At 36.8% G+C, this 22,753-nt stretch overlaps 1 protein-coding gene across 4 annotated transcripts in view; it reads right to left on the bottom strand.

Annotated features, from left to right (window-relative positions):
- The window catches only part of NPR3 (natriuretic peptide receptor 3), a 74,895-nt gene that overhangs the window by 46,736 nt on the left and 5,406 nt on the right, over positions 1-22,753 (bottom strand). For all 4 annotated transcript variants that reach the window (XM_016431625.2, XM_007487498.3, XM_007487497.3 and 1 more), the window contains 2 exons: positions 18,818-18,940; positions 8,230-8,396 (listed from right to left, as the gene is read on the bottom strand). In XM_016431625.2, coding sequence (XP_016287111.2) covers positions 8,230-8,396; positions 18,818-18,940 — 290 coding nt within the window. The remainder of the gene's footprint in view (positions 1-8,229; positions 8,397-18,817; positions 18,941-22,753) is intronic.

A 22,753-nucleotide genomic window follows, 5' to 3' on the forward strand; every position in this document is an offset into this window, starting at 1 on the left:
AGGTATTTACATTCCAAATGATAACTGTAGCAGTTTTGTACAGTTTTGAAGTAGCCACCAAAATAAATTTTTGGTTTGGGGTCACTGCATCATGAGGAACTGTATTTTGGGGGTCAGGGCATTAGAAAGGTTGAGAAGCACTGGTTTAAAGCATGAGTAGTAAACATTTTTAAAGATGTGACATTTTAGACAAGAGCATTAAACATCTCCTCAAGCTCTGGGTTCATCCCTTTAAATAATATTTTATTTTCTTGTATTTGTTTTTGTTTTGACTTCTCATTTCATACCTTTTGTTTATACTAAATAGTAGCTTTTCAATAGAGCACTTCCAGGATACTATGAAGAGCTGTAGAAGAATAGAATTTACATGACCAGCAGATTAAAGCTTCAGATGAGTAAAGGCTATTCTAAATTTACTTCCTTTAAGAATAGAGTTGGGGGGGGGGGGGGCAACTGGGTAGCTCAGTGGATTGAGAGCCAGGCGTAGAGATGGGAGGTACTGGGTTCAAATTTGACCTCAGACACTTCTCAGCTGTGTGACTCTGGTCAAATCACTTAAGCCCCATTGCCTAGCCCTTACTGCTCTTCTGCCTTGGAACCAATACACAGTATTGACTCCAAGATGGAAGGTAAGGGTTTAAAAAAAAAAAAAGAATCGAGTTGCCTTAGCAGAAATGTTCTGTTCAGAGAATACTTAGAGCCCTTTGTGGTTAGACACAAACTCTATATAGTACCTTTCCCCAGGAGACTAAATTCTAAAGAAGCTAAGATTTCCCATCCATCACGAGTACTTGCTCTAACAAATGTACTTTTCCCCTTCTGCCCTCACAATGTGCCTCTGCTACCTTTAAGAGAATATTATAAAATGTAAGTGCTTCCTTCAATAGTAGTACACTATACTGCATATGGGGGAGAGAAAGGCAGTAAGCAGAGGAGAGCATGAACATAGAAAACACATAATACATTAGCCAGAGATGATTTTAAATGATCTGTCAAATAACTCCCTTTTATCATTATCCAGTTCTCATCTTCTCATCTAATCTTTCGAACCTGACTCACAGCTTGTTTAAAACCTTGGCACGCTTTCTGTTCCGTTAAACCTGCTTAAATCACTTTCCATAGTAGAACAGAAGATGTTCCTCGCTCACACTGGCAGTAGATTTCGAAAATAAACGAGAATTTTTTTTTTCTAAGTGAAGTTCTTGTAAAAGCTATTTGAGGAAACACTTTCAGCCATGTAGCCAGAGACTAGAATCTCTTTCATGTACAAAGATGATAAATCTACCAGTTAGGGCAAATATGATTTTTCTAGGTAAGACATAGATGACTTAACTTGCATTAATCTGTAAATTTTCTCCTAGATTCCCTTAATTTATGGCAGGTTAGTTAGTTAGAAGATTCAATAGCATGGAACCCAAGTCTTACCATACTTTAATCACAGATTGAGATTCATATTTGGGTACGAAATAATAGCTAAATGAAAGATGGTTGCACAGAGAAGGATGACTAATTACTGTATCTCCAATAAGAAGAAAATAAGAAAAAAGTGGTTTAAGACTTCAGCCGGTGAGATCGGGGCTAGAATATAAAGGAATTCTATGGTTTGGTCATTAATATGCTGGACAAGGTTATAACAGTAGGTTACAGAATCTGTTTCCCTGGATATATTTAATTAAAGCATCTAACTAAAAATAGAATGGATATCCATCCAACTGAAATGATATCAGTACATTAACCAGATTAGAAGCAGTAGGATGAACTAGAAAAACTTAAAAGCATCTTGTCCCGAGACACTATACAAACTGCTAAATCTTTGACACTATCAACCTGTTTTAACTGGAGCAACTTTATTATAATTCTGTATCTTCCTCCTACCACCTTCACTCATTTTTGTGGTAAGATTTAAGGGCCTTGACTTGATATTTACAGTTTCCAAGATTCTTCCTTTTCATTTTTTTTTATCTCCACTCTGTTTTTAAAAACATAAGGAAAATATTTTTAAATGGGTGACATTTAAAATAGTGTGAGATAAGATGACACCACTATTGCATTTCAATAATTTTTCACTGTCTTTGAGGAAAAAGAATTGTCTATACAATGCTTTCCATTGTCCTTTATCTCTAGTTGTTCTTATGCCATATATGTAGGTAGACATATATGTACACATATGTACACACATGTGTATATTTTATTTGTATATGCACGTGTCTATTTACAGATATGTATACAAATGTATGTGTATATAAAATAAGGACAACTATTCTCTAGGATCCCTAAAAAAATGGTAAGGACAAGCCATCTGTGTGCACACAATGACTGACCATGTCACGTTAAAGGAACAAAGAGCTATTACCTCAAAGATGCATGCGAAAGAGACCCTCCTGCTAAAGGATAAGCAGCCAAGTCAATAAGATTCTACCCCTTTGGTCTATACGACTTGGTTATTTTTACAAATGCTCTGGATTTAGTCTGCTACGGCATAAATTGGCTTGGATGCTGCTGGCAAACCTTGTATAGTGCAGTGTTTAGCACACAGCTGTATGTTGTTTTGCTAAGGAGGTTCAGAAATACAGCTGTTTGGTGCTTTCCTAGTCTGGTATCATAGACGTTTATAGACCCATTTGCATATTTTCAAGAAATGTTGAGAAACTATCTCTTGATCCTATTAACCTTGCCAGGTCACTGTTGTCAAAGGACCTTAATTTCCATGTGACAGCTCTGATTATCAAATCTCAGGAGGCAGCTGATATATTTTCAATAAGAGCTGTCACAGGAACACAATAATTCCTTTATTCCTATTAATGGATCCCAAGTAAGAGAGAATTGGGGCCATTATAATGGCCCAAACTTTAGAATAGTTATCTATTTGGGCAGGAAAACTCTTTGGTAGTGACACCCTCATTTGTCAGACTGTGTCCACAGTTAATCCTTTAGCTCTGCCAAGCAGGCTGTTCTCCACAATATGCTAAGCAGTAACAATATTGCACGCCCAGTTCTATCAATCTCAGCCAGAATAAATAAACCTTCTGATAAAATTCAGGCTTTCTAACGAAAGCTATATGTAACATATTACTGGAATGATCTCACTGCTAGAGGCCTCATACAACACGTGTAGACATTACATATAGCTTGTCCTGGCCAGGGCTAGTCAGAACATGGGGGCATTTATGGGGCACAATGGATAGAGCACTGGGCTTGGAGTGAGGAAGACACAACTTCTTGAGATCAAATCTAGCCTCAGGCACTTACAATCTCTGTGACTCTGGACAAGTCCCTTAACCTTGATGCCCTCAGTTTCCTCATCTGGAAAATGATCTGGAGAAGAAAATAGTAAACTACTCCAGTATCTCTGTCAAGAAAACCCCAAATAGATTTGTGAAGAGTCATATACAATGGAAATAACTGAACAAGTTAAAATATATTTTCAAGTATAGCACTAACCAAAATACAAGAACCCGGCTCATTCTTCGCAGCAAAGGGGAAAATACGTCCTAACCTATGTAAAAGAAATCACTCTTACTGCTTTTCCCCTTTCAATGGTCCTTGCCACAGTCTTCTCCTACATCCCATTGTTAAATTTCATCCTTACGTCCTTTCAATTCCAGATTCTCACCCTCGGTCTTTAAAGAGAGTTTCTTGTTTCCCAGTTTGTCATTTCCCCTCAATATAAAGACTACTTGCTTACAGGACAAGGACTACAGGTTAGAGACCCTCACTCTCTAATGTGTATTAAAGACAAGGAGTATAATTAGAAACTCTGATAATCAGAGACTAATTTTTTTAAACCCCTTAGTCTTAGAACTGCTACTGGTTGCTACTATTGGTTCCAATAGCAATTGAGGATAAATGATTCACCCAGGGTCACACAGCTAGAAAGTATCTGAGACTAGATTTGAAGCCAGGATCTTCCATCTCTAGGCTTGGCTCTCTATCCACTGAGCCACCTCACCATCCCAGAGATTTTTTTTAAAGAAAGGAATAATCATGCTTGCTGTGGTTCCTGTAGCAGATTCCAGAAGCCAAAGCAGCTTCCATGCCTTCTGGAGTCATAATACTACCCAGCATCTTGTTCAGTCATGCTTACTTAGGTAGAGAATAAATATTATTTGATTATGTAGCAGAAAAGTATGGCTCATTTAATAAGCTTTGCCTACTCTTTTTCACATGCAACAGGGAAAGCAGATTCTAGTAGAATCAGAAGACATACCTTCCTACTACCTTAAGTGTGTGAGCACAGGGAATGGAGGTATTATAGTACTATGTCAAAACTATGTATTCACCAGTGTGTGTAGGTCAAAGAAAAACACTTCAGCTTCTATTTTCTGGGTGAGCTCAGGTACAAGAGCAGAGACTAGTATTAGAAACAGCATGAGGCAGTGGAAGAGATGGAATTCTGGTTGTAGTTTTCTCAGTAACAATGTGAACTTACATGCTAAGAATCACTAAATTTCTCAGAACCTCAGTTTCCTCATCTGTAAAATGGAAGGTCAAGTGAAATGTCTTTCTAGCTTCGTGATTCTATGTAAAAATTAAATCCTTGGGGGGCAGCTGGGTAGCTCAGTGGATTGAGAGCCAAGCCTAGAGATGGGAGGTCTTGGGTTCAAATCTGGCCTCAGACACTTCCCAGCTGTGTGACCCTGGGCAAGTCACTTGACCCCCATTGCCTACCCTTACCACTCTTCTGCCTTAGAGCCAATATACAGTATTGACTCCAAGATGGAAGGTAAGGGTTTAAAAAAAAATTAATCCTTGGCAGAACTGTGGATAAGGGTTTTAAATTAAAGGTGCCAACAAGCATGATTATAGGGAATCACATTATAAAGTTTCTCTAAAGATCATTACTGAGGGGGGAACCCTGATTTTAAAACAATTTTTAAGAATAAATAATTCATAGGAATGGTAAAAAGGCTATTATCTTTAAATGTGAGAAAAAATTGTACTAAATGTCTGCTGGATGGGCTAGGTAACACATCTTTCTTTATTTTCTGTTTATTATTTATTTGTAGAGTCACCCTTCAATTATCCCACCAATGGAGAGAAGTAATAGTATAGTTTATCCAAAATAGCAAATAGTTATTTATATTTGACTTGGGAAAGTAAATCCATTATAAAAAGTCATAATGCATTCCAAACCAGATTTTACATATGCTATTATTAAAATTAGATTACATTCCCTGAACATAAGCCAATGGATAGCTAAGGGCAATGGCCCAAAAGTCTGTTGGATAAGATTAGGAAGCAAGGCTTTGGTCAACGTTTACCTCTAAGACATTGAACCACACACAGATAATTGAGAGAAGACTTTATATTGCTTTCTAAATAACATTTTAGAGGGGGCAGCTGGGTAGCTCAGTGGATTGAGAGCCAGGCCTAGAGATGGGAGGTCCTAGGTTCAAATCTGGCCTCAGACACTTCCCAGTTGTGTGACCCTGGGCAAGTCACTTGACCCCCATTGCCTAGCCCTTACCACTCTTCTGCCTTGGAGACAATACACAGTATTGACTCCAAGATGGAAGGTAAGGGTTTAAAAAAATTTTTTTTTGAAATAGCATTTTAGAGAAAGTAGATAAGAGGATATTTGACAAAATGATCAAATGAGATAATGTATGTAAAATGTTTGTTTGTTTTTTAAACCCTCACCTTCCATCTTAGAATCAATTGATTCTAAGGCAGAAGAGTGGTAAGGGCTAGGCAATGGGGGTTAAGTGACTTGCCCAGGGTCACACAACTGGGAAGTGTCTGAGGCCAGATTTGAACCTAGGACCTCCCATCCCTGGCCTGCTTCTCAATCCATTGAGCTACCCAGTTGCCCCCACATAAAATGTTTTGAAAATCTTGAAACTCTCTACAAACATCAGCTATTACACTTAAGTACTTTTTGCTGTTCTTAAAGCTATCATGGGGGATCTCCAGTCAACAAATTGAAATCATGTAATAGCAGAATCCCAAGTATTGAAACTTTTCTCACTTTAATGACCCTTAGACTTGTTAGTGGTCAATTGAAACTGGGGGGTTATCAATCCTGTTGTTACTGTTGTTCATATCTCTTGGATTTTAGTATTTCCTATTCAATTATGAAAAGAAATAAGTCTTAGAGTTAACTATGTTTATAGAGATAAAAATAAGGTAAAATAGATTAATTTTTAACAAACAGCTTTCTTTGGTATATAACATTTTTTAGTATTCTAAAGCTGTTCTCTTGGCAACCATAAATATTTTCTCTAACACAGACTACTTTTAGAATGGTTGAATAGGATTACAGAGTTGATTATTAAATATTCTAACAAGTATCTTCTCTCCACTGGGTATATACAGACCCTAGATCCCTGACAAATCAAATACCCAAACTTAATTGACTGGGTCTCTTTTGCCCTTTTCAGACTATTAGAACAGAGAAATTTGGGAAATAACAAACATAAAATAATTGATGATTTGCCTCATGTTGCATAAATCTACTTGCTTGGAGCAGCTAGGTGGTTCAGTGGACAGAGAACTCTCAGAGATGTGGGATCCTGGGTTCAGATCTGGTCTCAGATACTTCCTAATTGTGTTACCCTGGGCAAGTCACTTAATCCCAATTTCCTAGCCCTGACCTCTCTTCTACCTTGCAACCAATACTTAGTATCAATTATAAGACAGAAAGTAAAGGTTATTTTTTAAAAAATCTTCTTGCTTCATCATACAGATTATTACAAAATAATTGCCTCTTGTGTTGTTATGGTAGGTATTATTACTCAACACACAAATTTTATATTTTGCATATATTTTATGTACAAAAATATGTATTTTTGTACATAAAGAGTAATAGATAGCAATTTTTCTAGACCTGTGATGTCATCGGTGACATGAATTTCTTTTGAAAAAACCAAACTCCTCTGCCAATGAATATCAATAGTTGTTATGTAACCTAAATTATTAAGAGAGAAATCAACAAAAACTTAGCAAGTGCCTACTATATATGCCTGGTACTATACTGTATTAGAAATCATCTGTATAATACTTTGCAATTTGAGAAGCACTTTCCTCACCAAGAACCCTGTGAGATAGGTAGGGCAAGTATTACCATCCCCATTTTACAGATAAGGAAACTGAGCCTCAAACACCACAAAGCTGATTAGTGGCAGAGCCAACATTTGAACCCATTTATATTACAATATTGAGTAATACTCAAGGTAATCGTGAGGTTAACCTGGATTATAATTATCCCTAGCTCTAACTTAATAGGTGATACTAGCCTATGAGAAAGGTAGGTTGTGTCTCTCCCAATTTCTGAAACTGGCCTCTGAATTGATCTTTGAAACCAGCTTCCTGGATCAAAACTACATAAGCATTAGGAGTTCTATAGACTTTAACTCAATTGTCCATAAAGCCTCACTGTGAAAAAGGCTTTTGACATGAGATCAAAAGTCTTATCTTAGCCAATTTGCTTTGAATTAGCAGCAAAATATACACTATGAAATATCTTAATAGCAATGGAAGTAGATAAAATTGAATGGAAGGAGTCAGAGTCCATCCTGTGCTATACATGGGTTGAACTTTCCAGCTCAAGTAGAAACTTCTTGAGTACAACACTTTCGATGAAATACATTAATTTGTCTAGTCCAGTTTTGGAAAATTTATCAGCAACTCCTTGGAGCCTGATCAAATTTAGGGACTTTGTCATGCTAGCTCTAGGGTCTAGCACTTGTGTGACTCACGAAATTTAGATAATTAATAAATGTCTGTCCTCAGGAAAAAAATAGTTTATAGCAAAAGTAGAACCATGAAAAAATAGGCAAGAGAGGAGTTGGCAAGCAGCAAAGTTGAGGGGGAAAATGTGCCAAAAGAAAGAAAAATTTTAAACCATAAATATCTCTGGCTACTAAGATTTAGAAAATGAGGCATGGCAGAAGTGTGGAATTCCCTCTTCCATCTTTTCCTTTAATGTACTCCCCAATGAAGGGAGACATAAGAATGTCCAAAGAATTCTGCTCTCTGCATGATCAAAAGCATACACAAATAAAAACAATTTTCTTTTCTATAGCAGTTGGAAAAGTGTGAGTGAAAGTAGGAGGACAAGGGGAGAGAAGGAAGGTTGACCAGCAAAAAGTACACAGATGCTAATAGTGGATTTCAGACCTGAACTTGGAAGTCTTAAATGGCTTAGAATAGGAGACTCTGTCACCTTTGATTTAATTAGACGACTGTTTTCAGAATGGTAAGGGTCTAGGCTCATAATCAAGTACTTACGTAATCCTCTTCATTGAGTCCCTGTTTCTCAACAGAACTTTTTACCTCCATGGAAAACTTCTCAAACTCGGGTTTCACTGTCCTCAGTAGAGTGACTGTTTGGAGGGATGAGTACGCTTGCTTAGCTTCAAGGTCGTGTTTGTCTCCTCGCTTCCACGAGCCATCTCCTACAGGAGAAATAAAAATATTTACAATTCCAAGCCAGTCACCATAAAGGAACCATTTTCCTTTTAGACTGCTCTGAGCGCTATATTCTGCTTTCTTTCTGTGGTAGCTAAGTTAAGAGGCATTGTCACAGTTTTGCAATTAGTTATAACGCATCATGTCAAGATCATTAGATGTCAGAAGGCCCTTGGACAAAAAAACAACAGATTTGAAATGGGAAGAGAGAGAAAGGATTGTTGATGCATTTACTTTATAATAACCATGTAAAGACAATCTCCACCCATCAGAGTTTCAAAACTAAAATCCTTCTGCCTCCTTCTTAAAAAGAAGTCACTTGGAAGCAACTAGAAATTGGATGAAAGTATTCCTCTATACTAAATTATTAAATTATCACATATTATAAAGTTGTATCTTAGAAGTTACTCTATTACAAATGTATACATAAGAACAAAGATTTATTTCCTCTTTCTCTCTATCATATTGAAAATGTCTATAAGTTAGTAGATAAATACTGGTTTTCTGAGGCTTCTGTTAATTGAGGAACTTTATCTGTAAAATATGTAAAAATGATCTGTAAAAATGATGAAAATAGCAATTGTATTACCTACCTAACAGGGTTTTAATAAAGTTTTCATGAAATAATATGTGCAAACCATTATATAAATGTCAGTAATGGTTAATTGATTTGTAAGATTTGAACCTAGGTTTTCCTTCAGCATTCTATTTACACTATCTCTTTAAATTTATATATATATATATATAATATAGTCTATATCATATATATGCATATATAACATATAAATATTACACAGTGGACACTACCAAGAATATTAAATTAATGAGTACCCTGAATCTCTTCAGATATATAGAGCTTACATATTTCAAAAATGACTTTTAGAATTGTTATAATCACATGGTAATGATTTTCAATGGGGCAGCTGGAAAGCATTATAGATAGCATGCCAGGCCTGGAGTCAGAAAGACTCATCTTCTTGCATTCAAATCTGGCCTCAGACACTTATTAGCTGTGTGACCCTGGGGAAGTCACTTAACCCAGATTTCCTCAGGTTCCTCATGTGTAAAATGAGCTGGAGAAAGAAATGAAAACCCACTCCATGATTGTAAGAAAATCAACAATGCAATGACTTTCAGCACATTTACATGTTCACTTTTTTTTTTATTTGAAACCCTCACCTTCCATCTTGGAGTCAATACTGTATATTGGCTCTAAGGCAGAAGAGTGATAAGGGCCAGGCAGTGGGGGTCAAGTGATTTGCCCAGGGTCACACAGCTGGGAAGTGTCTGAGGCCAGATTTGAACCTAGGACCTCCTGTCTCTAGACTTGGCTCTCAATCCACTGAGCTACTCAGCTGCCCCCTATATGTTTACTATTAATGGAGTGTCTTTTCACAACTGCTGATTGAGGCAAAGGGAACTGAATGTCTAAAAACTTAAGCTTTTAAAATTATCCTTTTATTCTGAGAGACCAAGAAGTCTTGAGATCCAACAGACAAATGTTAGCTTATAGTTATTGACAGAAAGCAATTATTTCCATGACATCATGTTATTTCTTACATCCCTGGAAACAAAACCAAGAGGACTAATTAGATGCCTGGAAACTAGCACATAAGTGACATCATGGTGTTGGGTATCCATTTCACTTTAGGTTCTTATAATCTGGAAGGAGGAGGATAACTGATGTGAACTCTTCCAGAAAGTCAAGCATCCGTCCATCATGCTCTTTTGTTTCCATTGTACTCTTCAATACTTTAAATATCTGTATCCTCATGCTAACTCCCTTCACCAGTGCAAGTCACAGTCCCTCTAACGTTAGTCAATGACATTCACAGGATGCTGTAACCAAAAACAAATCATCATCACTTAGGTGAGTCTCTCAAAATAGAGTTAAGCGAGGCTTTATTCTGCTTACACATTGTTCATTGCTAAGTCTATAATATAAGTCTTTCCATTCTGGGGTGACTTTCCCAAACTTGTATTCTGCTAGTATAGCTTTAAAAAACTCCCAGAGTCAGGTCTGCACTGAGTGAAAGGTCACAGTGGGACTTTTAGCTATATTTAAAATTAAATCCTAAAATATTCTAGAAGATTTACCTTAGAAGATTGTCCTTAGCTTCTCCTCCCCCTTACAGTAGGAATAAGAATGGGATTTGAAGGTTAGGGACCTAGGTTCAAATTCTATCTCCTCTCTGAATTTTACTTTTTCATGTGTAAAATAAGGAGATTGGACTCTTCCAGCTATAAATCTATTATCCTAAAATACTTTTCTGGACAAAGAAAGATATTCACACTGCCTAGGAGAAAGAATCACTGCGGTGCATGAATATCAGTGTCTATACCAATTCACTGTTGGGGAAGCGCCAAAAATGTTGAGGAAGCCTGGAATGCCTCCACTTATGGATGAAGCTTATTCTTACTTGGGGCACCACCTATATTTGTTGGTAGGACTTGGTTTGGTTTGAGGTATAAAGATTCATATGTAGTATACGCAATGTTTCACTTACTTAATGTTACAGTTACTTAACTGTTGGTACAGATGTGGCGACAAGGCTGTCTGTCTTAGGTGAAAGATCCTTAGAATGGCACTTTCTTATTCCTCATCCCTCTTGAATCTTCTGCAACATTTGCCATTCTTGACAAATTGCCTCATTCTTCTTGATAATCTCTCCTTGTTTTTCCTTCTGTCCCTGAATGTCAACTAATTTCACCTCATTCTTTTTTTCCTGATTTACCTTATTCTTTTTGCTTTCTAGGTACAACATCCCCCAGGACCATCTTCATCCCACTTCTTCTCACTGGATGCTATCTATCACCCATTATGCAAACGGATTCTCCAATGCCTCCCTAGATTTCTAACCCCATTTTCAGCTGCCAATATCTATAATTCAGTGTACCCTTAATATCTTAAGTGCAACATGTCTAAAACTCAACTTATCGTCTTCCCTAAAACTGCCTCTCCTCCTAAAGTCCCTATTTCTTTTTAGACTGTCCCTCCACCAACCTTTCTGAATTTATTTCATGTTAACTCTCCTCAACATACTTTATATTCCAACTACACTTGCTCCCTGTCCCTCCCCTCTGCCTCCAATTCAATATATCATTTCCTGTCCCTCTGCCTTTGAATAGTACCTGTTCCCAATTCCTTGAATGTACTTCTTCTTTACTGCTATGTATAAGAATCTTGGGTTTTCCTTCAAGATTCAACTCATATACTACCTCCCATGGGAAGCGAGACCCCAACCACTAGCCATTAGTTTTCTCCCTCCAGAAAGTTCTTTACATTGATTTATTGGCTTATGTGTTATTGAATATTTTATCGGTATACATGTTTTACCCATATACTCTATAGAATTTAAGGTCCTTGAAGACAGGGCAGGTTTTGCTTTTTTGTTTTGGTATCCCCTGTGCCTAGCACAGTACATTGCACATAGTAAATACTTAATAAATATTTATCAACTGAGTAGCTAGTGGCTCAGTGGATAAAATGCCAGATCTAGAGATAAGAGGTCCTGGGTTCAAATTGGGCCTCAGACACTTCCTAGCTCTGTGACCCTGGACAAGTCACTTAATCCTAATTGCCTAGCCCTTCCCATTCTCCTACCTTGAAACAATACTTAGTATTGGTTCTAAAACAGAAAGCAGGGGCTTCAAAAAATAAATAAGTAAATATCAGTCAAATTTAATTAAATCCTTTACCCCTGCATCCAATCAATTGGCAAACCCCATTCATTTTACTTCCATAATATTTCTCATCCATCTCTTAACACTGACCCTACCTAATTTCAGATCCCCATTATATTTCACCTTGACTATTGTAATGACCTTCTAAAGAACCTACCTGATTTCAATATCTTCCCTTTTCTTACTTATCCTCCACATAGCTATCTAATGCATTGTTCTGACCATGTCACCTAATGAAAAACTTTCTGTGGATCAATGATAAAACACAAACTCCTTGGTCTGGTAGTTGAGGTCTTCTACACTCTTGGTCCAGCCTACCTTTTCAGTCTTTTTTAACCTGACTCCTCTTTACACACTCTATGTTGAGGCCACACTCCCCAGCCTTGTCCTGCAGTCTCCCTGTCTTCACATAGTAATGTGGGCTCTTCTCTACACTTAAAATGAGTTCCCTCCAAATCTCCATCTGTTGAACCTTTTCTCTTCTGTCAAAGATGAACAGTGAGTAAGCTGAATAAGGTCCAGCCTAATTACATTTTGAGTTATTGGTCCCCCAGGTAACTGCACTCTACCTCTTATTTAATATGATTTTATCTACATCCCACCTTTCTCTGTCATGATCAAATTTTACCTTGAATTGAGCTTGTATTTGTACATACATTATCCCTCTCCAATAATTAAATTGTTAATTTTTGAGGAAAAAAATGCTTCATTTTCATCTTTTTCCCCCAGTCCTTAGCACACTGCAATGAATATAGTAATATCCATTTAGTGGTTGGTTTTTTTTTAATCAAATTAAGTTGGTGTGGTGGGGGATGCCAGATCAAATCAGGTTCTATATCTGGAAGTTCTCAAAGTCCACAAAATTTTCATAGACTCAACACAATGATGACAACTAATTTAGTATTTCAAGGTGCTAACAGGATTGTCTTATTGAGAAAATACAGAGCAAAATCACTGGTGAAATTGACTCATCTCAGTACCCTTAAGTGTTGAACTGATGTGTGAACTCGGTGAATCCACAGTGATGAGAACTTGAAAATGTGTTACTTCTTAAACAACTGATTTAAGTTTTTGTTTTTATTTTCTTGTTGTCATATCTTTTTAGCCAATTTATTTTTTGTATTTATTGATTGTTTGGGATAAAGGTAAGATCAACTGGGTTGGAGAATTTCAACTACTTCAAAGAAATAAGGGGGAAAATAAAGCTTTGTATTTAGATAGTGGAAAGACATTGTGCTCCTGGGCACTTTCCTTCCCTCAACTGATTGGCTCCAATTTATATTGCATATATCTTGGTTGTACAGGTTTTTTTACATTACATTTTTACATTAAACTGTGATCTCCTTGAACACAGAGACTACATTGCCTTTCTTTGCATTCCTAGTACTAAGCACTATGGCTGAGGCATTTAAAGCTTGCTGACCAACTGACTGAGATATTCTTTTTTTCCTTCATTTCCATGATACTGTTCTCTCTTGGTTCTCCCACTTATTTGACCACTGCGAAGTATTATTTGCTAGATTCCTCTACCTCTCCCCAAAGTATGGATATCTCCAAGACTCTCTTGGGTCTTCTTTTCTTCTCACTACATCCCCTCTTGATCAACAATGCCAATCAGCTTATTTTTATCTTCTTTATACAGATCTATATTTCCATCCTTATCCTCTCTATTGCCTACTGGACATTTCCAAGTGATTGCCTTTTCAGTATCTCAAACTTACCATATCTAAAATGGAACTTGTTCTTTCCTCTTAACTCTACCCTTCTCCAAATTCCCCTATTTCCATTGAAAGTACTACCCCTATTGACATGATCATTAACTGCTAAACAGATATCACCAAAGGGAAAGTAACCCTAAGAGCCCCAGAAATAGCATCATTATCCACACTCCATTCAATCAACTTGGCCCTTGAGTTCATTATGAAGGGGAGAAAATGTTATGAATAAGGGACACAGCCACAACCAAATGCCACCAAAGGAATAAGAAAGACAGCCTAGCTAAAGCAGCAAAGCATCTTAAGGAGATAGACAGGAGGAAGGATATGTCAGATAGATTAAACCACCATTCCATGACTTCCCCTCAGATTGTGCCCATTACACAGAGATTAAGAGCTTTTAGAATAAGTGTTCCTTCTCCCTCCAGGGTACCAGTTCTGTTGCTACTCTAGTCCCCACAACTCTCACAGGAGAGGGCAGCAAAGAAGATTCAACTAGAAAACTACTTCTAAAGTTGCTCTTATCCCAATGTCTTCTGCAGTAAGAGCAACTAATGACCTGTATTACAAAGTTCCTACCACTAAATTGTTTGACATTGCCAAATCATTCAATGTCATAAACAGATGTAGTTTTAGCATTGGAAACAACATTTTAAAAAGATATATTGTCATCTGCTTTGCTGCTGTACCTTCTAAGATTCACTGGGTTTTTCCATCTGAATTGCAACTACAACTCTCCTCTGTGCCTCGTTTCCCCCTATTAGAACATAAGTTTTGTGATCAACTACTATCTGTTTTTTCTGCTTGAATCCCCAGCTTTCAGCACAGTATTTAGCACATAGTAAATACTAAATAAATCCTTTTTCATTCATTCATTCACTAATTCATTATGCTCTCAGTGACCAAAGTTTGCACATTTGTGTTTTCTTACTCTCTCACACCCTATATACAATCATTTGCCAAATCTGGCCCAATCTACCTCCACATCTCTTCACTCACAGACATTACTTTAATTCGGTCTCATTGTTACCTCTTGATCACATTATTATAACAGCCTACAGTTCCTACAGCAGTTTCCCTGCTTTCCTGCTCTCCCCTCTTCAATGTATTTTCTACACAGTTGCCAAGTTAATATTCCTAAGAAAGGGAATTTAACCACTTTGCTTCTTTGCTCAAAAATCTTCAGTGACTCCCCACTGTTTTCAGGATAAAATAAATACTGCTCAGTCTGACATTTTTAAAGCTCCCCACAATTTTGCTCTTCTACATTTTTCCATATTATATTATATTACTCACCTTAAAAGTTTTATATTCCAGCAAATTGGTCTGTAGGTTGTGACCCTAATTTAACATGCTATCCTCCACTTCTGGGCCTTTGCATAGGGTGTCTCCAACACTTACCTGAACTCATGATTTGAACTTCATCTCTGAGATTAGTAGTTTTCTTAATTCATCTGGTTGTCCATACTCTTTTCCTCCTGAAATTACCTTGTTTTTTCTCCCTAAATCTCAGTCTAAGCATTTGTTAAATGATTATATTTGGAAAGCACTGTTCTTAGTTCCAAGGAGACAGAAAAAGGATACATCTGTGCACTTGTTTTATCTTTACTAGACAATGTAAATGTCTTTGCCTTTGTATGCCCAGCATGGAGCATAATGCCTTTCATAGAGTGGGTGCCAAAGAAATGTTTGCTGAATTTAATTAGATTAAAAGAAAACAAATTCCCCCAAAGCAGAAGTAAAGTTTTGGAGACCAATAATATAAATCATGCCACACTCAATTACAGTTTATACTAAATTTTGTGTTTCATACTGGAACATTACTGGAACATATTGGAAAATTACTACTGCATAACATTTCTTGTCATCTTCCATTATAGCCCTGCTGAACACTGGGAAAGTAGCAGGATGATTAGGGGGAGGGTGCAAACAGCATCAGTGTGTAACTATGATTTCTGGTCGTCATCTAAAGTTCCTCATACTGCTCTAAGGGTAAAGGGCTAGGCTAAATTAAGCCAAGACTATCAGGTAGCCCAACATCTCAGTGGAGTAGAAGGTAGATAAAATATCTTTGAGGTCTGGAGGAACTCTGGGTAGGTGGGGTATAAAAATCATACCAGGTATTCACATAAAGATTTATACTTTTCAAAATCCTACCACATAAGTCATTTCATTTGTTACAGTGATTCTATGACCTGGACCAGTGAAGAGGAGGGAAAAGAATAAGCATCTATGTGCCAGGCACTGTGCTAAGTGCTTTATCAAGATTATCTCATTTGATCTGAGCAACAACTGAGTGTTATTATTACCTCAATTTCACAGCTCTGTAAACTGAGGCCAACAGCAATAAAGTGACTTGCCTAGGGTCACACAACTAGTATCAGAAGCCATATTTGATCTCAAGAATCACTTACTTCAGACCCAATGCTCTATCCACTACCCCACCTACTTGCCTCAAAACATATAACATTATCTCTTATTTAAAGAGAAAATTGAGTACGATGAAGATGAGCGAGTTGTATGTTCAGACAGCTAGCGAATGGCAGAATTGTTATTATCAGCATCCAAACTTCTCAAGCTCCCACTAATCAAAAACCATTTGTCAGGCATCTCACTAAATCCAGGGGATACAAAGAAAGGCAATAAGCAAAAAAATCCCTACCTTCAAAGAATTCACATTCCAGCGAAAGGGGCCAAGAACTATATACCTCCAAGATGTAGACAGTCAGTAGGAGGTGAGTTCAGAGGGAAGGCTGAGACTTCTCAACTCTGCTAGATTCTCTTTGAAGGCTACGATCTACTTAGAAGATAGGACCGTAGTGTCTGAACTACTTATATCAAATAGAAATGCGTCCCAATGTCCCTCCAAACAAACTTATTTGCCTCAAAATTCTCTGGCCTTGGGGTTTCTCCATCCCTGGGGACAATTTCAGAATAGGATTAGTTTCTCAAGCTCTGAGAGTGGTCAGGTTGTAAAGAATAGTTAGTCCAGGCTTACTAATTGGCATTCACACAAACTGGCTGAATTATCCTATGGCTTTTGCCACTTGAAAATATTGGAGGCTATTTAAGTAGAGAAGGTCAAAGCCAAATAGTGACTGACTCTCATTTGCAACTTTACAAACATAATACATTTTATAGCTTCTGCTATAGGTTCCAGAAATCCTACTGACATTTTTGCTCTGACATTCTATTATTTTCATATCCTCAGTTCTCCTAATTATTCACTATGAGATCATTGTAATTCCATCATTATCATAATTAAATAATACTCATTAAGGCCCACAGAGAGCAGCATACCTTTATAAAATAACTTCATACCAAAGGACAGGATCTCTCATATGACCATTTACTTAACTGACATTCCAAGAGGACAATGTAGGTGACTGTAGGACTAGAATTTTCCAGAACCCTTCTTGATCAGATATGCTGTGAGTGTATACAATTCCATAGATAGGAAGGAGATTTTTCAAATGTGATCACATAAATGGACAAATGAATGAGTCTTAAAAGAGACTAGAGTTCACTTAGTTTTGAGTGATTTTTTTCCAAGAAAAAAATGCCAGTCCACATTCTTGATCTTTCTTAAAAACCACATTAAATATTGTGTTTAAGTTTTTGTCACGTTATTTTTCCTGAAGTATATATGATATGCATGACTTTTGCCAAAGCAGAAATATGAATAAATTAGTCAATCAAACTAATAACAATCCATATCCAAATTATTAAGGAAGAGGAAAAAATATTTAATTTTCAACTGAAACTACTATCTCCAAAGTTATCAGCCATCTCTTATTTATCAAATCTGATGTGCTTTACAGTCTTCATGCTTCTGGATCTCTGCCATATTTGCCATTATTGACTAATCTCTTGTCCTGGATATGTTCTCCTTTGGGCTTCTTGGATTTTGCTTTCTCTGAGTTTTCTTCTTACCTGTCCTATCACTCTATCTTCTTGGCTAGCTAGATTCACCCATTTCACTTCCCCTCTCAGTGTACTCCAAGATGCTCTCTCTGTTCTCCCACTTGATGACCTTATCAGATCTCATGGCTTTAATTTTCATGTCTTTGCCAGAGTTCTTGAGTGTCAGGTCACATCATGAATTGCCCAACAGTCATTTCAAATTGACTGTCCCATATGTAACTCAAATTCAAAACGTCCAAACAGGTCTCGTTTTTTCTCCTGCTTCCCCAGGATACATTCCTATTCTGAGCTTTCCTATTTTAATCAATGCCACCATCATCCTTCTAGACACCCAGGTTCACAATTTTGTGTCATCCTCAAATCTTTGTTCTCATTATACATATCCATCTAGCTAACTACCAAATCTTGTTGATTCTACCTCTCTAACATCTCTCAGATTTCCCCACTTCAAGCTATCCACACAACCATTATCCTAATTCTAGCCCTGATTATTTTCACTTGGTCTATTATAATGGCCTCTTAACTCGTCTTCCTGCCTCAAGTCTCTGCATATGTCTCTTCTGCCTTAGAACTTGGTTCTAAGACAGAAGCTAAGGGTTTTTACAGAAAGTCATACTGTAGCATTTGAGACCATGGGATAAGGATTACCTACTAGCTTTCCAGCTTTTAGATTAGAGGGACAAAGGAGTGAGAGGACCCGAGTTTGACTCTTACCTCTATAACTATGTGTCCAGATGTCCTTAATCTCTCTGAATCTAGTTCATACTTCAAACTAGGAGGAGGCAGGAAAACATTTTAGCTGTAAATCCTATGAGTCATTCCTCTGAATTTCTCCAGATCATTTCTGAAGGCTTCCCTCACTTAAAGAATTTGATGAATTTTTTTTGAACCATTTAAAAATGTCTAACACCTAAATTCTATATTTTGATTTTGCTCAAATTGAATTCTTAGCAAACAGAAATTTAAAATGCTAAAGAAAGTAAGTAGCTAGGGCCTTAAGAACCATAAATTGAATATATTAAAAACATATTTATGAAGAAAAATTCAATCTACTGGTCAAAAAGGGTAAATAAAACCAAAATTACCATATGAAGAACTGTTGAAGAGTTCAATATTGAAGAAAGCATAGTCTCCATTTGTCATTCCTTGCCGATGAGCAGTTAACATGATGTTCCTGATTGTGTTGCTGTTGGCACACATGATCACAACTGATAAGGAAAAATGAAAAACCTTAATAAGAAGTTGTCCTTGAAAAGATTAAGAATAAATGGATAGACTTACCTAATACTATTCCGTGGAGGGGGAGGTGGTTACATATTAACAAAATAATAAAAATATCTTAACAGCAGTAATACCAAATTAAGTATATCTTCATTATTTGGATTATAAAAATTCATTTTTTAAAAGGTGAACATTTTCAAAGAGAAAATAAGAACATTCTGAACTTGAAAACATTATTTTAGAGCTCATTTAATACAGTAGGTATTTTGCTCCATATTTAAATTTGAGCCCACATTTTTAGATTTAAAAGACAAAATCTATTTGCAGACAACTGTAATCTGCTATAGAAAAACAAACTAAGAAGAGAGTAAAGCAAGACAGTGTATGGGGTGAAAATAGCACCGATATTGGAGTCAGGGCATGCGAGTCCTTTTTTGACCCTAGTGTTATCACTCAGAGGCTCCCATGTACTATTTGAACTATCCACCTCACAAGACTACTCTAAGGAAAGTTCTTGTTTGGCAAAACTTAAATATTAGTTGTGAGGATTTTTTTTCAAGTAAAGTAAAGCAATTAATATAGTGATAGACAAGGCAAGTAAGAGACAACTCCCTACGTTTGTTTGCACTGGATAAATCATTTACATTCCACAGTATTCCCTGGAATAAGCAAAAAAACCTTTCTACAGCTGTGTGTCATGAGTGATGCCAGCAATGAGAAAATGTGTATCTCTTAGAATAGCAAGGACACAAAGATACAAAACAAACTTGAAACTTATCGCACAAAATCCTGCCTCAGCATTTGGAGGGCTAGTTAAGCTGACTGATATTTACTTTATCATACATGTGAGCTCAGTGTGTTATGGCACTAAGTTTGACACTTGTGATTACAAAGGAGCTAAAACTCTTAAAGGGATATGCCATGGCACTGAGTTCTTGAAGTCTAGGGAGATAACTAATATATCCATTTGGAATGAAGAGCTACATTTCATAATACCTTATTAAGAGGTTTCACAACTCCAGTTTCCTCTTTGTTATTCATGTTATTTAGACCCATTATTTCAGATCTTCCTCTCATCAATACACTTAAGGAAGGGGAGAGAATACAACCACAAGCCAGTACATTTATTTCCTTTTAGGCAGCAGTTGGAAATTAGGAGTAAAGGTTTGTTGAGAAGGTTCAAACAGCTGACTTAGATAAGAATTTTAAATTTCAGTTGGCTTACTTTCTCCCTTCAAGAAAAAAAAAAAGAATTGGCTGTCAAGAATTGCCTCGTAAACCTATATTCTGAGAAAAAATGATATTAAATTTCAATAAATGGACTTTAGATTTGCCTTAGAGGAAACATTTCAAGAATGAAACACTGAAACTTGAGTACTAAGGAAAGTTGAGGAATCTCCTTCCCAGGAGACTTTTTATGGTGCTAATAATTCTCTTGCATAGTTTCCATGTAGGAATGCGAGGAAGTGCCAGGCTGGAGACTTCTTGTGGTCCTTTACCAGTCTTCAGTGAACTCACTGACATTATTTTTCTGTGCAATCATGCCCCCCATTAATTTACTGAAGTGAATTTTTGATAAAGTATTATTCTTTAAGAATTAGACTGAGATCCTGTTCTCTGATATTTTTGTATCTTACACAGATCTTAGCTATAGTCAACTCCTATCCATTCTACTCTACTTTTCTGTGCCAGAGAACTTGTGGCGTTCCATGTGTTCCTCCTTTTACCCTCTTCCCACATCCTCTTTTGAAGCCCATATGTTTGTGGTTCCAACACTTTTCTATAACCACTCCAAGAGTATCATAGAAAAGGGCCAGAAGCTGATACACATGGGCCACTACTGAGCCCCTAAGAGAAAGTTTGACATTGCATGTGGCTGATGTGGTAGCAAAACAGTAAAGTGTAGATCAGTGATGCTAGAGAAGATGAGGAATAGATGGGAAATGATATTCTTTCACCCAGGCATAAACTGAAGAGACCTTCAAGAGTTTTACTGAATTTAATTTCAGCATACTACCCAGGCTTCTGGGGATTCTGCTGCTTCTTCAATAATAGTCACATATAAACATATATTGTATGCATACAAATGAATGAATTACACAACTGTACAAGATGTATATGAAGATATTATATAATAAAGAGAACATGGTTTAAGGTTGTTTCTATGTCCCAAAAGCATATTGCAAAACTAAAAAGTTTCGTACAGGCAAAGAGCAGGTCTTCAAATATATTCGCATTTTGACTGGTTCAGAAAAGTTCTGTGTTCTCCAAAGGTTTTTAGAATGCACGTCACTTAGTATACAAATAGCTCTTTGTTTTTGCCGTGATACATATTAGTTATTTTGTACTTATCTTATGTTCTTTGCTTTGGAAACTGCATTGACCAATCAATGAATCTGTTATTTCAAACAATTTTAATATCGAATTAAAGGTTCTACAGCCTTAAGTTCTTATAAAGTATCCAGGTCTGCTCTACAGCTATTAGTCCTCACGCAGATTGATCCCATCATGAATAACTAATACTCAGATCTAGGGTAGAAAAATTACCCCAAGGAGAATAACTTTAGATTTAGTTCTAACTAGGTGTACTTTAAAAAAAAAAATGTAAAGCACTTTGCTCAGACTTTGGCTTGTTGATCTACATCTTAGGCTTACCTTTGCATTCTTCCTTCCAGATGGGTCACTTGTTCTCAAAAATTGGCATTCTCTCTATTGCCTACATGCCTTTGAGCAGGCTGGTCCTTAAGTGTGAAAGGAACTCCCTCTTCACTTCTGCCTATTATGATGTGTAGTTTTTCATCAATGCTCAGTTTCATATCCCCTTTTATATCCAACCTTTCCCAATGCCCCCAGGTTTTAGTGCTCTCAGTCCTCAAATTATCTTGTATTTGGAGTCTGCCTCTGAAAGTTTTCTGAGGGGAAAGGCCTTTTTTTTTTTACTGTATCCTCAGAGTCCCCCAAAAGTGATTTGTATAGATACTTAATAAATGCTTGCTGAATAGAATTAAATGTCAAAAACAGATTTATTAGATAAAAACTCATTCTTTCCTTATATGCCATAAAACACACAGCTGTAGGAGTACAATAGCTTTGAGCCATATTACTTTACTGAATATTTAAAGCAATAACTCACTCTTATGTGGTACTTTAAGGTTTGAAAAGTGCTTTGCTTACAACGATCCTATGAGTTATATGGTCTATGATCCTCATTTGAAAGATGATAAATTCCAGTTCTGAAAGGTTAAGGGGCTTGAATGGAAACACAGAGCTTGTAAGCATCCAAGGTGACTTCAAAACCAAGTCTCCTGACTAGTAAGAGGAGTGTCAGACTCAAAATACAGTGCGCTCACAAAAAGGTTTCTCAGAAGCTTCTTAGGGAAGTCAGTTTTAATTCCTATATTGTAAAATTAACACTATACTTTTTAAAATATTGTTGGAATGCTTATGCCTTCAGTTAATTTTCTGTATTGCCTTGCTTAAGGAGTGAGAGTTCACTTTATTTCTCGTCTTAGGTTATAAAGTCAGAAAGGGGATAATCTGTGGTTCTCTTTGTACATTGCCACACATATAAGACCACATGCGATTAGTTGGAGGTTTTTTAATGGTGAAGAAAACTGATAACTATTCTACTTTAAGAGTCACTGCTATATATATTCGTTTCACTTTGTTGTTGCTTACCTTCCATCTTAGAATCAATACTAAGCATGGGTTCCAAGGTAAGGACTAGGCAGCTGAGGTTAAATTTAAATAACTTATCCAGGGTCACACAGCCAGGAGGTGTGTGAGGCCAGATCTGAATC

Source organism: Monodelphis domestica, chromosome 3, assembly GCF_027887165.1.
Source record: "Monodelphis domestica isolate mMonDom1 chromosome 3, mMonDom1.pri, whole genome shotgun sequence".
NCBI classification, from domain to species: Eukaryota; Metazoa; Chordata; class Mammalia; order Didelphimorphia; family Didelphidae; genus Monodelphis; species Monodelphis domestica.